We start from the raw sequence: 15,457 nt of genomic DNA, 5'->3' as shown, positions 1-15,457 counted from the left end.
TAGCACATGTCAAAAGGAGTGTGTAATAAGATTATGTCACATACATGTTTTATATTTTTGCCAAGCACATCCCCATATCACTACAATATTGATTCAAATTCAGTTCACCATGATATTCATTTTATGCTGGCTATCTCCATAATCAATAATTCTATTTTATATTTGCATAAAGTTCACACTGAATTATCTTTTCTTGAGCCGTATCTTATTTCCTTGGCTTCACTAGAATTTTTCATAGATTATGATTTTTAACCTAGCTTCCCAAGAACTTGACCCATCTGACCCACTTCTCACATCTATATTAATGAGGAAGTAACATTCATTCTAAAGTGATCCTGTAGAAAATCAGTATGCCTCTGTATAAATATAAGAACTAAGTCAAATTTCCAAAGGTTGAAAACTGAATAATATAGACTCTACCAAAACATTAGTTATGATTTTCTATGGGCTCAAAAAAAGAGAGACAATAAAGTTACAAATTGTATTTAAGTTAAAATCTTACCATTAAATTAAAAACCTAGTTGCAAAAATATTTATTAAAACATCTGTTACCATCTGATGAAAGGGAAATTAAAAGCAAGGATACTTAAAGACACAAAGATGGTTCTACAGATCTACAAAAGAATACCTAAAATTACTTTTGGCCACATTTAAATAGATAAGTCACTGTTAACACACAGGAGACAAGGGTCATTTTCACAAACCACATAACATTTTTTTGACTGTTAATTACTTCTACATCAGAAGATAATGACAAACCATGTAAAGCATAAGTAACTGAAACAAAAACAGTAAGACGAGGAGCATTATCCAAACACATTAATCTTACTGATAGGATTTTTAAAACATAAAGTATACTAAGTTGTTTGAAACATAGGCTTGGTCCATTAAAAAGAAAATGTAACCAATTCATACTACTTATATACAGTTTTATGATAAAACATAGAACATACCAGCTCATGCATCAAATCAAGATTATTAAAGAAATTTAGCTAAGATTCCTTAAAAAATGGTATGGTACAGGGCAGGGGGTGAGTGGATTGGAAGCAAAATAAAATCATCCTCAATTTAAAATTTGAGGGTGATTTTAAATTTAAAATTTTTCTTCTATTCTGATATATATTACAGCTCATTTACCTAATTTTTAAGAGACAGAGAGAGTGTAGTCCTCTGGCAGTTTAGGTGAAATCAGGATCTAAAGGGGACAAAAGGGCAGCATACAGGGGACCTAGGAAGAACGAGGTATGGACCTGGACTCAGCAGCAGCTGTGTCTCATCCTTTTGGTAAGCCCCCTTGATGCCTTGTGCCTTCTACCTCCTGACTGTTTTCTCTGAAAACAAGTGAGACTGCTTAAGTCCTCTTGACTTTACACTGATTTTCCTGCTCTTAAAGAGATGAATTGAATAAGCAGTATTTTAAAGCCTGGATATAGGCTCCAGCTGTTAGACTCTGAAATTTCAGACTTTAGGCTTTTAGTCTATCAGGACTCTCTCCCAATGCTCAGAATTAAGATATAAACAACTCATTGATCCATATGTGTTAACTCACTGTTGCATGTATAATTTATAGAAAAGCAGTAGAAACAATATTACTTAGAAAAACTACTGACATAAATAGCATGCACAGTACCTTTTGATAAACAATGGAGCACACAAGATCCTTGACAGCAGATAAAGATAGTTCCTGGGCTTCGATGGTAATACTCTCCCGTGTAAGGCCAATTTGCAGTAGAAATGAGATTGTATGCACTGAGCCTCTGGAGTTGGTGAGTGATGGTGCACTGAAGCTTCCATTAGAGAGTCGCGCAGAGAGTCCTGTTTTAGGACTTGAACACGGAGAAGGAGCTGGAAGCACAGCAGGAAGAGTTGCAGGTATTACAGACTTCTGGGATGATGGAGGAGAATTGTTTGCAGACATCTGCCTTTCTTTAATCTTTTAAAACAGTTGTCAATTCTTTTTCAATGGTTATGAAGAGGCCTTAAAATCACAGTGGTAAAAAAATGACTGTACTTTCAGATTTAGTTGAAAGCTTCTTTATTTCCTCTTTTAAGCCACTCATGCTGATGATGGCAAGTTCTACAACTGTGAGTTGAATATACAAAAGGTCCCACTTCCCTTAATATCAGTCCCATCAAAGAAGAGTCTTGTCTTTAGGACCACAACCAGGGTTTTGGAAAGGATTTAACATCACTGAATTATCCTCATCAGAAGAGAGTTGACATTGTTTATTTACTAAACATCTTCATCTATTTTCTTTTAAGTCTATTCTTGTCTCTCTCTTTTAATTTCAGAAAATACATAATGAATAAAAGTTGTTTTTCTGTCAAAATAAAATCCTCCTAGTTTAAAAAATAAAAAGTGTTTAGGATTAGTCTATTCAGTACTTATTCTTTGGTTCCTTGATCTAATGGGACACTTTCTCAAATGTCCACACCTTAAATCACCTTCTCAAATGTCCTCATTTTCATTTTGGAGGAGCAAATTTTTCCAGGATTAAGCACAAAGGCTTTTTAAAATAGTACAGGCATATTCCACTTGGTGAATGGGCCCATGGAGAAAAGTTGATGCTTTCTGAAATGTAGGTAGCCTGGAAGAAATTTTTTAGAAACTTTTAATATTTTATACTCACTTAACATTATTTTAAAAATGCAAGAATCCTTGGGGCTTCCCTGGTGGCCCAGTGGTTAAGAATCTGCCTTCCAATGCAGGGGACATGGGTTTGAGCTCTGGTCCAGGAAGATCCCACATGCTGCAGAGCAACTAAGCCCGTGCGCCACAACTACTGAGCCTGCGCTCTAGAGCCCGCGAGCCACAACTACTGAGCCTGCGCTCTAGAGCCCGCGAGCCACAACTACTGAGCCCACGTGTCACAACTACCGAAGCCCGTGAGCCTCAACTACTGAAGCCTGCGCACCTAGAGCCCACGCTCCGCAAAAAGAGAAGCCACTGCAACGAGAAGCCTGCACAACTGCAACGAAGAGCAGCCCCTGCTCACCGCAACTAGAGAAAGCTCGGGTGCAACAATGAAGACCCAACACAGCCAAAATAAATAAAATTTATTAATTAATTAAAAAAAAAAGAATCCTTGTGCTTTTTAAAAATGATATGTTTTGGCTGTATGTTTATAATTCACCAATAAATCCTAATGGGTAGCCTTTTTTTTTTTGGTCTAGTTATCAGAGCCCATGATTTCAGGGAGAGCCTCCTGATAAAAAAAAAAAAAAAAGAGCAAAAAACAAAACCCTGCTATTCCTCACTAATACCTAAAACTTGAAGGTCAAACACTTTTATTCCACAAATACACAACTGAGTTATGACAAAAACAGAAGGGACAAAAAAGAAAAGTAAAACTGACATCGTCATAGAAATAAAGTACCACTTGGCCATACAAAAGATGTATAATACTGCCCTAACATAGACAAGAGTATTCTTTTTTATATTAAAAGTTTAAATCTAAGCAGATTTCTTTCAGAAAACTAAGGAAGCATATACTAAACACAGTTATATGACACACAAAGAAGTATAAAAGACATACTTAAGACAGGAACATAGGAAAAAGCGATCTTGTCATAAAAAATTTCTAAAAGTGAAAAAGAGAACACTAAGCACAGTTACATATGTATCACAGTTTTACATAAGGACAGTTCAAAAACTAAAAGTACGACCCCATGGCTAAGTGAAATGGCTCACAAGAGAAGGATCTTTCAATTTAAATTCCATCCATATACCTGTAAACAAGTCTAATGATGAAAAAGAGTGAAGCATCCAATGTGGTTGCAGAATGACTCTAGAAAGTAGTTAATGGGGCTAAATAAACGAGGATGAACATAACAGAAGAGCAAAAACATACAGATATAGTATTAGGAATGAGCAAGTTCAAGAAAAAGTATGGCTTAGAAAAAAACTGCTTAAAGATAACAGCTTTTAGAACTACAGTCAGATAAGTAATTTTAACCCATTTTATATTGTACAGCACTTAACATCTTGTAAATGTTTTATATGCTTTATCTCATGATACCTCTTTGGAATTTGACAAGGCAAATATTATTTATTATTTTTGCAGATGAGTTAACGGAAGCAAAAGCAGATAAAGTAACTTGCCCAGCATCAAATGGCCATTAAGAGGTGGAGTGGGAATCAGGACCCAAGTTTCATACTTTCCTACCAAGTGCTGTCTCCACAATCACATACCATTTCTGAAAGAACAAGGAACTGAGAGAATCACCGCTCAGAGAGGATGTTAAGGTTGAGAGAGCACATTGAGAAGGCACAATTGCTCAACTTGTCTTTTGCTTACTTTCTCTGAGTTTTTAAACTAAAGTTGTAGCAGAGCATTGAGAACTGAAACCTGAGCCTCGTGAATACGAGGGACTAACACATCTTTATGGAAGTGCAAGTCTTCGGGTTCAGATGCAATGCACTCCATATTGCTAAAGCAATTAGTCAGTGCAATTACAAAGCTGACTCCTATCATCTTGGAGAAAGAGCTCAGAAAGAGAGAAACAGTCATGGGCTGGAGATGGGTCAGAACGGCTTCAAGTTTTGTGGGCTGGAGGAGTGGGGAAGTGATTTCAGAAACTGCAGACATATAAACTTAATGTTAACCCTTTGTCAAATCTGAGAATAGATTATGAAAGCAAATGGTTTTCCAATACTTAGAATATAATGATCACTAGAAGTCAGCATGAATTCAAACAGAATGCCAAATCAGCTACATTTACACCTTTTAAAAAAGGGGTTATTGGCCTTTTTAGATGGAGGAAATAATAACTCACAGTAATTGAGCTCTATCTGCCAGACACCGTTCTAAGCATTCCATATGTGTTTCCTCACTTAATCCTCACAACAACCCATTTTATAGTTGAGAAACTGGCTTAAAGTACTTGCCCGAGATCACACAATTAGCAAAGCCAGAAAAAAAATTAGTGTATTCTGGCCAAAACAATTCTCAAGATGATATTCCATGCTATTTTTGTAAATACGTTGTTTGAGTATGAGTTAGATGTTAGTGTAGTTGGTTAAGTTTGCTGCTCTGTATCAACTTAGAGAAGTCTTTAGGGGAGTGCATTGGAACGCTGCCCTTGGCCCTATATTGTTTTTGATTATTTATAAGATAATAAAGACATGGAAGACATGCTTATAAAATCCTCAGAGTGTACAATCTGGGAGAAATAAACTAAAATTCAAGTGAACTATAACAATGATGAGAGTAAAGCTTTACATTTAGTTCAAAAAGTTAAATGTGCAATATAGAAATGGAGAAATGCTGACTTAGAACCTGTTCACTAGAGGTGTTATCAACCAAGAGTTTAATAATGGCTGCTAATATAATGGGTGACTGAAAGAACTAATGTAAACATAAACCCCCAGGACACTGAGAACACATCAGCATAAATCAGCATACTGGTTGCTAGTCAGCTTACGTTACCACTGTATTCATTTTTACAGTCCACACTTTTAAGAGCTATATTGATGTAAAAAAATAATAATGAGGATATATCTAGATAAAGCTGAAAACAATGTCATGTGACAAATTATGCTTAACACAACCAAGCAGAATAATGGTCTTCAAATATTTGAAAAGGTGTTAAGAGAATAATTGGTTTTTCTCTCCATTTTTATATGGATGATTTATTTTTTGCTATTGATAACAATGTATTCATTTATGAAGTGTTATCCCTACTCATACCACACACCCAGGAAGTTGTGTTACTGGGTGGACACAGTGCAAACATAAGATTAGGAAATTAACAGAGAATAACTGGTTTTATTCAGTATCATTGTAGAGGGTAGATAGAGGGTAGAGGTAAAATGAAGATAACAGCTATGAGGACTGCGCTACTGCATGTACAGTATCTACAGTAGTACCTGGCTTATCCTAAGTGCTAAGTTTTAGCAATTTTCACAGTAATTAGGTGAAAGAATTAACAATTAAGCTCCTACTTCATACTAAACACTGAAATTGAGATATCATACTTCATTAAATCCTTGCTATGACACTAGGAAATTTGTTTAACTGCTTTACAGAAAAGGAACCAGAGTTTCAGAATTGTTGCTTACCCACGACTACACAGCTAATAAGTGATGGAACTGGGATTCACACCAAAGTTTCCCTGACTCCAAAGCCCATGTTCTTTATACTACTTCACTTCATTACCAACAACCTAACAACAATCTACAACAGGTTTTCTCATGAGGTAATGAGGTCCTTAAAATACCTGACTTGAGCAGTTTCAAAAAGCTGAACAACTGTCATAAAAAGGTGAGTCAAATATCTATGAATAATACTGTATGCAGGTTAAATACTTCAAAATACAAGACACTGCTGTGTTCAAGAATAATAATTTATTTGTGACGGATATCTTCCCACTAAATTTCCATTTTATAATACCTGCTAATATTAGCCAAATAACAGTAACTGTCTTATGATTACAATCAACTATCAGAATGATCGATAACTATTAACAAACTATGTTATACTTTTGCATACAAATATTTTTTACAGTTTCAGCATGAACACAAATAGAAGAAACTAAGTGAGCTGTCATATTAGCTTCTGCCCACTCACCCCATCTGTTTTCCCTCTCCTTGTTTTGCTTTACGGAACCTTGATTTGATCTGTAAGATGCAACAAGATGTAGGGTGCAAAATATTAAGACTAAATATCAAAAAAAAATCTAACAACTCTAATTTTGTCTTTATGCTTCAATCAGAAATCTGAGACAATAGTACACATACTAATTCATAAATCAATTAGATATGTTTGTTGCTAATAGCTGTGAGTTGGCAAGCATTTCTAATATGTTTATTTGCAACATCTCAAATATTCTTTGGGGGAATTATCTGTCACATATTTCATTCAAATGAAATTGTCACTATTGCTGAATGGAATCAAAAGATGGCATTTTAAAGGAATCTTGAGCCCAACCTGCCCTATTATTACAGACAAGGTAAAAATAAAGGCTCTGGAGGTTAGGTGACTTAACAGAGGGTTACTTCACGGTAACATCACAAGTTGATCTACCCTTTCTCTCCCTCTCCCTCAACTCCCCCTACATATACATTATCTCATTTCTTAGCAAAGCCTCTAATTATAAGAAGCTCTAACAGCAGCATTTTCATTCAAGAAATATTTATTGAGTGCCTATTATCTGCTAGACTGTTATGAGAGACTCGGGTTGTACAGCAGTGACCAAAACAGACATGGCTATTGCTCTCTCCGGAGCTTAGAGTGTGATATAGGACACACACATTAAACAAATATTCACATTAATAGCAAGGCAATTACAAATCATGAAAAGTGATATGACAGAGTATACTGAGAGGAACTAATTTCAACAGAGGTTCACAGGCAAAGCACCTTTAAGGAAGCTAAAACCAAAGGATAAGTAGGAGTCAGAGAAGCAGAGAGAGAAGCAAAGAGGATTCCGGAAGACAAAACAAATCCAGCTAGTAAATACTTCAAAACGAAGCTCATCATTTAGTGTAGCCAGTGTCCTTTTTGTACTTAGTAAAGGCAAAAGTTAAGAGGTAAAACACTTTTCCTATTCAGAATAGCATAATATTTACCATGACTCCCTACCAGTAACAGTTTTCCTGGTTCGATTAAGTTTTGTGTGCTAGGAATGCTAATGAATGCAGGGTCTTTTTTTCTCCTGTTGATATGTACTGTATTCTTTTAGTATGTACAAAAAGCATATGGCCTTTTTCAATGCAATACTGACCAGAGTCCTGAAGTCATTATCCATATTCTACCTTGATACAGGCCTGACTTTGCTTAATAATCCTGATGTTGCTTTTATATTGTATGAAAAATCCAAGTAACTTTGTTGATGGTTTTTAAAATCATAGTTTCTAGCAATTTCCTACATCTACTTATATATTTTCAAAAATGTAACTATTACCTTAGATTAATATAAATACTTTTCCTCCTAAAAGCTCAGTATTCAACTAAATTGTTGCTGGTAAAATTCAGCTCATCTAGACCAGAGGTATTTGAATCTCAGTCTTTTCCAATGTCAGAGAGAACAGAGAGAGAGCACACCAAGTCTGCTCTCTGCTCAGGCACTGAAAAGTTTATCCAGTAACCAGATTACGGACTGCCAGTCTGGTGATGCTGTACAAATTTACGTTTGGCTTAATGTATCTTCATAACCTCTCTCTGCACCAGTGGTATCTGAGAAATCTGACTCATAGCCAGTGAGCAATTTCTTACATACAGCCACTATAAACTAATCACACAAGTGGAGAAAACCTTCTTCTACACTGAAATTAAAATTAAAACATCTCCTAAGTACATTATCTCAAGTTTTTTCATTAATGAGACAACTGCTCCAAAAAGGCTCACACACACGTTCAATTTGAATTACATAATCAGAGACTCAAAGTACTGTCTGCACAGATTATGAATCATAAGCATGATTATTAATAAATCAAATTAAAAACTGTACTAGCTAATAATTTCCCAATATCAAGTTCTGTAAAATCAGTTTATTTTTAAAATGAGCAATTAACTCTAATATGGTAATATTTTCATCAACTTTAGAATGTCTTTTAAAAATGAGAACAAAATGTCCCTTAAGAAACATGCATTTAAATGATCATTCTTTTTTTCTGTATAAGATTTTTCCAATTCTTATATAATTTTAAAAATTTAATATCCAAGAACTTGATTTATTAAGCTCTTTTTGGGGGGGGCCATGGCATTTTTTAGATTAAAAGCAATCCACTAAGAGAGAAATTTCTATTTTAAAGACGTCACCTCATGAAACTGAAAGCTTCTAAAATTTATGTATTTAAAAGACTCACTACGATCTGAGATGCTTAAAACATTCATTTCAAGATAATAAACCAGTCAACATTCTTGAATCTGAGTCATCCTAAAAAGTTAAAAGCTATATACCAAATTATAGAACTGAGGATGGAAAACTGGCTTGTCAAATATTCAAGTTCCTCTGATCAGGCCGACCACATCTACATTACCTACCGAAGCAAAACCTAACATGAAGGCTTCTGTGACACGTTTTAAATACTTTTAATAAAACTTGTAACATTTTTTTTGGCTGAATGTCCATGCCAGCTCTGAATCCAGATCCTAACACGGAAGGAGGAAAGGGTTCCTTTATTAAGTAAAACTGGCCTAGATCTCGGTCGGGGAACTTTATGGATGCTTTAAGCCACAAATCCAGAGGTGTCCTCACAGCCTTAAATTTACTAAGTAAGCTTGATCTAAAGAAAATCATAGCCGCTAAAACTTTAGTAACTGCAGCATTAAGTACAAAGGAGAAACAGTATAAGAGTAACACGCTAACGTTTTCTAGGGTACAAATTACGGTATTTTAAAAGTTTTCGTTTCATTTGCCTCTACAGCTCATTAAGGCTGTGTCGAACAAAGTACCAGTTCAGGGTGTAACTTATCCTCCCTAATCAAAGATGAAACCGATAGTCTTATTTCCTGTGGGGATGGGTGTGGTTGAAGAGACAGTTACGTCCAAGCCATCAATCTGTGTATGGAAAAGTCTGCAGCTCTCACACACGCTGTCGCTCGATTTATACTCGTGCCTGCACACGGCAAGGCCTATGCTTCTGACTGCGATGACTTCAAATAAAATATCCAACAGGCAATCGAATAGTATGGAGTTATTTTTACTGCTCAAAGACGCAGTTGCGCTCCTCAGTGTTTCGTCTTAAGAAAACCCTCCCGGGGATGAGACCGACTCGGAGCTACGCCGCAACTTGCAAAACTAAAGAGTCAGGAAATTGGGGTGGGGGCTTACGTTCTCTAAGCGCCGTCGACTCACTCTTTGCGACGCGTACAAGGTAAAGTGGTGAAAAGAAAAGGGGAAGGCTCATCCAAAATTCGTCAGCGTGAGTGCCGCCAATCTGGCGTTGGGAGCTAGTTGGGAGGACCCGGTAAGAGACTGGGTCCGAGAGGCCGGGCGCGGTGGTCGCCGGCGGAGCGTGACTCCAAGTTGGCGTCGGCGCCCACGCCGGAACTTGGCCCCATCTGGCTGCAGCGCCGGCGCCCCCGCTCACAGCGGCGCCCACCGCCCGCTCCTCCCGCCGCGCGCTCTACCGATTTCCCGCCCAACCCCGGCGGCCGCCGCCCAGCCCCGCGCGGGATCCGAGTCCCTCCGCCACCGCCGCCGCCACCGCGTGCGGGTGGGTGGGGGAGGGGAGGCTGCAGCCGCCTCCGCCGCCTCACCCGACGTGCCGGGAGAACAAAGCGGCAGCCGCTGCGGCGCTAACTTTTTCGGTGTCTGTTCCGCTCTCCCCGAGGCGACTACTTACAGAGGCGGGCTCCGCCGGTCGTGAGAAACTCCGCGCCCGCCAGCGTCTGGGTCCCGGACCAGGCGCCAGCGAGGCTTCACGCGCCTCGCAGGATCCCGCCCGCCGCAGGCGCCCCTTCCTCTGTCCCTCCCTCCGCCCCGTCCCGTCCTGAGGCCCGAGGGCGGGGGGGCAGGGGCGCGCAAGGGGCGGGGGCGCGCGGTCGGCGCGGGGCCTGCCGGGAGCTGTAGTCTCCTCGCGAGCTCGAAACGGTGGTAGCAGCGCGGGGAAGTTGATCACTGTCTTGACACCACGCGCGGGCAGCAGGAGCTCCTGGTGCTCTCAGGCTCGCTCTGCACCCTCCGAGGTCCTGGAGTCCCCATGAGCACTGGGGAGCGGGGCGCGACCGTGCACTTACTCCAGGTACGCACTGTACTTGATACCCATTATTGCTACTGAACTGCCTTTTTCTCTTATGTCGCCCGCTCTGATGTAGGCGATGGTTGTTAGGGGGCAAGAGGTGACAAGTTGGACACGGGACTTGTAAAGGGTCTATAGTAGAGAGCAGTTTTCACCCTGAGGTATCGTCGCACTTCTCCACCTGTTTCACTCCCGAGTGTTTGCCCTCCAGCTGGCCGTTTGGCACAGGGGCCCCGGGCGTTCCACACCCAGGCGGATACGTCCGGAGCCCTTCACCTAAAGCGGAGTAAATGGAAGTCTCTGCTTTCAATGTGTTGTGTGTATCCTACTTGTCCATCTTTAAATTCGAGTGTGTCCCCTACCATCAGAGTGAAGTGCAGCCAAGAATCACCGAACCTAGGTTTACAAGTGACATTGACAAGGGTGACAAATGCCGGGTGAAGGGGGACTCGGGTGAGATGAGATCTAGAGGGAAAATACACTAGGTGTTAAATTATACATATTTTATGTGAGGGAAAAGCGTGAGCAGCTGACACCCATTGTCGCAGAAATTTCATGCCCAGTATATCTCAATTAAATTATATTGAAACAAGCAGATGGGTTGCAGGCAATAATCCATCCATCCCCATGCAGAGGTCGAGGGCAGTTTTTGAGAACAGAGAGAAAAGAAAGCTAAGTGGGTCCCTACTTTCTATACCAAGTCATAAATCTTACTGGATGTCCCTGGATTTAAACTTAAGCGGGAATTTTTAAATAATTTATATTAAAGACCGGGCAAGTAAAATTCTGTATAACTCTGATCTACTCCGAAGCTATATTTTTAAAAGATGTTTCTGAAACATTTTTTTAAATTAGAAGATACTAATTGTCTCACATTCAGTAATATCTAATTCAGTCTAATTATATTTTGTAGTCTTATTCTGTTATTCTTTTACTTTAAAATTGAAAGTAAATTCACTCAAGTTTCTTTAAAAAAAAAAAAAGCAAAACCGAAAAATGCTCTTACCTAACTTTGCCTTTTTCTTCCTTCCACTTCACAACTGACATTTTAGTCCAAACCCAAATATCCTCTCTCAGCAAGATTCCCAGGATCTCATTGGAGCAGTTTACAGCCAGTCCCATCTCACTAGTGACTCCCGTTTTCACTCGTGGTCCTTAAAGAGACAGAAGTTACTCTTTCTAGAAGTAACTTTTCTAAATGAAGCAAGCTGCTATTTTACAGAGGTGCAAGGATTTGTGTATATGAGAATATATATATGTGTATATACATATATATTATATATACATATAAACATATATACATTTACATTTTATATACACATACATATGGTCATTTCATTTCCACTTTTCCACTTCTCTTTTGAAAAATGAAATCATCTCCTTTCAAATCACTGAAAAGTGAATCTTTCAATAATACATTTAAGTGTAAGACTGTCTTTGTCCCTGTAATTTTTTTGCTTGACATGAACTACAGTTTCCTCAGGACATTCCATTCCTATGCCAGGAGCACTGAAGGGTAAAGATTAGGTTTAATACGTGCATGTGAGATTTTTATCCTTGAGAGAAAATATAATCAGAATGACCAAGATGGAAAAGATTTTTCTTCTTGGTGCTTTTTGAAAACTAGGAGCTCAGTGTTCCTCTTCTGTGACTGTAGTTGCAAATCTTGCCCTAGAGTTACTGCCCCCACCCCTTGTACTTAATGGTTAACAACACAACCATTCACACATGTTATTTAATAGAAGCAAAGAAAGTCAACACTGTTGTGACCTAAGGTAGCAGAGTTACTTAAGTCAGAATCCTAAATGCAGAAAAACATGATTTGTTAAGGCCCCACTGGAAGAAATAGTCATTATTTCAAAACTTGAAGTAGTTTTAATTTATAGAACGTGATTACTGGAAAATTATTTTGGTTTTGTGTTTTTCTTCATGACCTTGAAAGATAGGTGAAAAATTCAGAAAGCATTTGGGTATCAATATAGAGTTAGTAAAATAGTTATTGGAAAAAATGCTTCAGGATCTATTTCTTTTTCAGCAGAAATATACTTGATATATTCTTCAAAATGTCCTTCCTCAGTTTCCACTGCCACTACCCTGGTCCAGACCCTCCATATCTGGATTGCTGCAAGAGATTTTCGTTGGTCTTCTAGACTAGGATGAACTATTATATCCTTGGAACTCTCTTTTCTGATTTGCAGGCTGTCAATAATTGTTCTGTGCTCTGGTAGCCCTTGATGGATAATTCTTCTGTCACTTATCACATTTGATTGTGGATTGAGTATATAGCAGATCCCCCTGTGCTCCCCTTATCTGCCCTTTCCCTTACTGAACTTGTAGAAGCCCATAGTCTTCTGCTTGGATATAACCCCTACAGATAATATCTATATCTAATATTCATTATATTATTTGAACACCAGCTCTGGGCCAGGCACATTCATCCATTTTTTTATAGCTTTCTCTGTTTATTCCATATAACACCTCCCTTGTCTTTTTTTTTTTTTTTTTTTTTGCGGTACGCGGGGCTCTCACTGTTGTGGCCTCTCCCGTTGCGGAGCACAGGCTCCGGATGCGCAGGCTCAGCGGCCATGGCTCACGGGCCCAGCCGCTCCGCGGCACGTGGGATTCCCCCCGGACCGGGGCACCAACCCACGTCCCCTGCATCGGCAGGTGGACTCTCAACCACTGCGCCACCAGGGAAGCCCCCCTCCCTTTTCTTTATTTGAACTTATATGTAACTTTATATACTTTACTATTTGATTATATATTATTTTATCAATATATGCAAATATATTTATATTTGCATATTTATATATACAGATATTTATAACACAGTGTATAATCAAAGAGAGGTGTGGTGAGGATGATTGGACTAAAAGGAGAATTAGAAAACTCTGGTAACTAAAAGGAGTGGTTACTGCCTATGTTCTACCTAGGATTTCATATGGTGTCCTTGAAGTTTAATATCAGGTAATTTGCAATAAAAAAGCAATTACCTTGCTCATTCACAATAATTCCTGTTTATCTTTGTGGTTGCAGAGAAAGAGGTTTCCCAAGAAAGACGAGGTAATGTACAAATGTGCTTCTGGATTTCATTCTAATTGAGTATTAATTAAAAACCTCTGCTTGAAATACTGTAAACTGGTTATAACATATATAAAAAGCCAACTGAGAAAGAGAATAAAGGTGCTACAGACCTGGGTAGGGAGCCAGTATTAAAATTAATTTTTGTACCATCACTGAGCAGAGCAGCAGAGTTAGGGAAGTGGGCCCCCCCTCACGCACAGTCTGGAAGCTGCACCAGCCCTGAGGAACCAGCTGGAAGGAATGGCTTGGAGTAGGACTTTGAAGACGGAATCCAACCTAGGCTCTGCCAATTAGCAACTGCAAGTTACTTAATCTCACTAAGAATAGGTTTCTTTACATATGAAATAAGGGGAGATAATTACTCACCCTATAGGGTTGTTGTGAGAATTAAATGAAAAAAAATGCATCGAATGCACTACACCTGTAATGGGCATTAAAGGTAGTCTGCCTGAGGATGCGTTGTGAGGTTACCTTTTATCAAGCTGTGTGACCATGGGCAAGTTAACCTCTATGTGCTTCAGTCTCATCGACTGTTAACTTGGTTTATAGTAGTCCTTCCCCCATGAGTTGTATAAAGACTAAATGAGCTAACACATGGAAAACATTTTTAAAAACTCACATGGTGAATGCTCAGTAAATGTTAGCTATTATTATTCATGTTGAAGAGTTAGAGTTCTTACATCGCCACATCTCCTGCTGTTGTAGCAGAACAGAGAAAGAAAAGTTGCTGAGCTTGAGTGTATGGAGGGAAATTTAAAATAATAACAAAGAGTTTAAAAGGAACAGGAATCCCTATGGCTATACAATGAATTCCTTTTCACTTCATCAAAGGAAGATCCTCAACTGACCAGAAACCATCACTGCAACATTTTCTGCACTAGTAGTTTCATGTGTTCCAGTGCAGGATAAAATCACTGAACAGTTTTATGTTTGGTGGTTTTACTTTTAATATAGTTAGACTATAATGGCCTGAACATTTTACTATAAATTGTACTCTGATCATGACATCTCAAATTTCAAAATCTCAAGTCTTTCCAGAAAAAATTATGACTATACAACCCTAGACTTTACATTGTATCATAGTCACTTAAATGATGATGATGCCGTGTTTAGCTGAAAGCTGATTATTGTTAGTTTGTCTTTTTTTCCTAGATTCTCCTTGAAACATTACAGTCCTTGATGTATTGATTTAATAAACATTTTGAAAGGCTACTAGGTGCAAGACAACTGATAGGATCTATAGATGAAACAACTCCTGTTCTCAAGAATCTAAAGTTTATTAAGTGAGATATATGAAAATCTATTAAACAGAGAAGAGAGTAAAATAAATAAGTAGGAGGCGAAATAAGCAGGAAATGTCAGAGAAATACAAGACATAACCCATGACCTGGGGAAGCCTAAATGCATACAAAAAGAGGATTTTAGCTGGGCTTTGAAGAAAGAATAGGATTTGGGAATATGGGGGAGAGGAATGGGAGAAAAAAGAAAATTCTAGGTAGAAGCCACAGTTGAAAAGGCACATAGGTGTGAAAACATGGGCCACATTTGTGGATCAAATAGTTCAGTTAAGCTGAGCCGTAGGATTTTCTTTTTCTCACACATTTAAAAAAAAAAAGAGATATGATTCACAAACTATAAGTTCTCTTTTTAGATGTGTACAGTCTACTGGTTTTAGTATATTCACAA

At 38.5% G+C, this 15,457-nt stretch overlaps 1 protein-coding gene across 5 annotated transcripts in view; it reads right to left on the bottom strand.

The window, feature by feature from the left end:
- PRKD3 (protein kinase D3) overlaps window positions 1-10,422 on the bottom strand; it is a 76,258-nt gene extending 65,836 nt beyond the window's left edge. For 2 of the 5 annotated variants that reach the window (XM_060169894.1, XM_060169896.1), the window contains exons 1-2: window positions 10,292-10,422; window positions 1,631-2,588 (exon numbers count right to left, since the gene is read on the bottom strand). In XM_060169894.1, the coding sequence (XP_060025877.1) occupies window positions 1,631-1,918 (288 nt within the window). In that variant the 5' untranslated portion in view covers window positions 1,919-2,588; window positions 10,292-10,422. Of the gene's footprint in view, window positions 1-1,630; window positions 2,589-9,777; window positions 9,833-10,291 lie in introns of those variants that run through there. The other 3 variants (XM_060169895.1, XM_060169898.1, XM_060169897.1) reach the window with 3 other exon arrangements.
- Window positions 10,423-15,457: the final 5,035 nt, after the last annotated feature.

Source organism: Lagenorhynchus albirostris, chromosome 13 (genome assembly GCF_949774975.1).
Source record: "Lagenorhynchus albirostris chromosome 13, mLagAlb1.1, whole genome shotgun sequence".
In the NCBI taxonomy this organism is placed as follows: Eukaryota; Metazoa; Chordata; class Mammalia; order Artiodactyla; family Delphinidae; genus Lagenorhynchus; species Lagenorhynchus albirostris.
The sequence above is the reverse complement of the archived record's forward strand: the minus strand, read 5'-3'. Positions and strand labels throughout refer to the sequence as shown.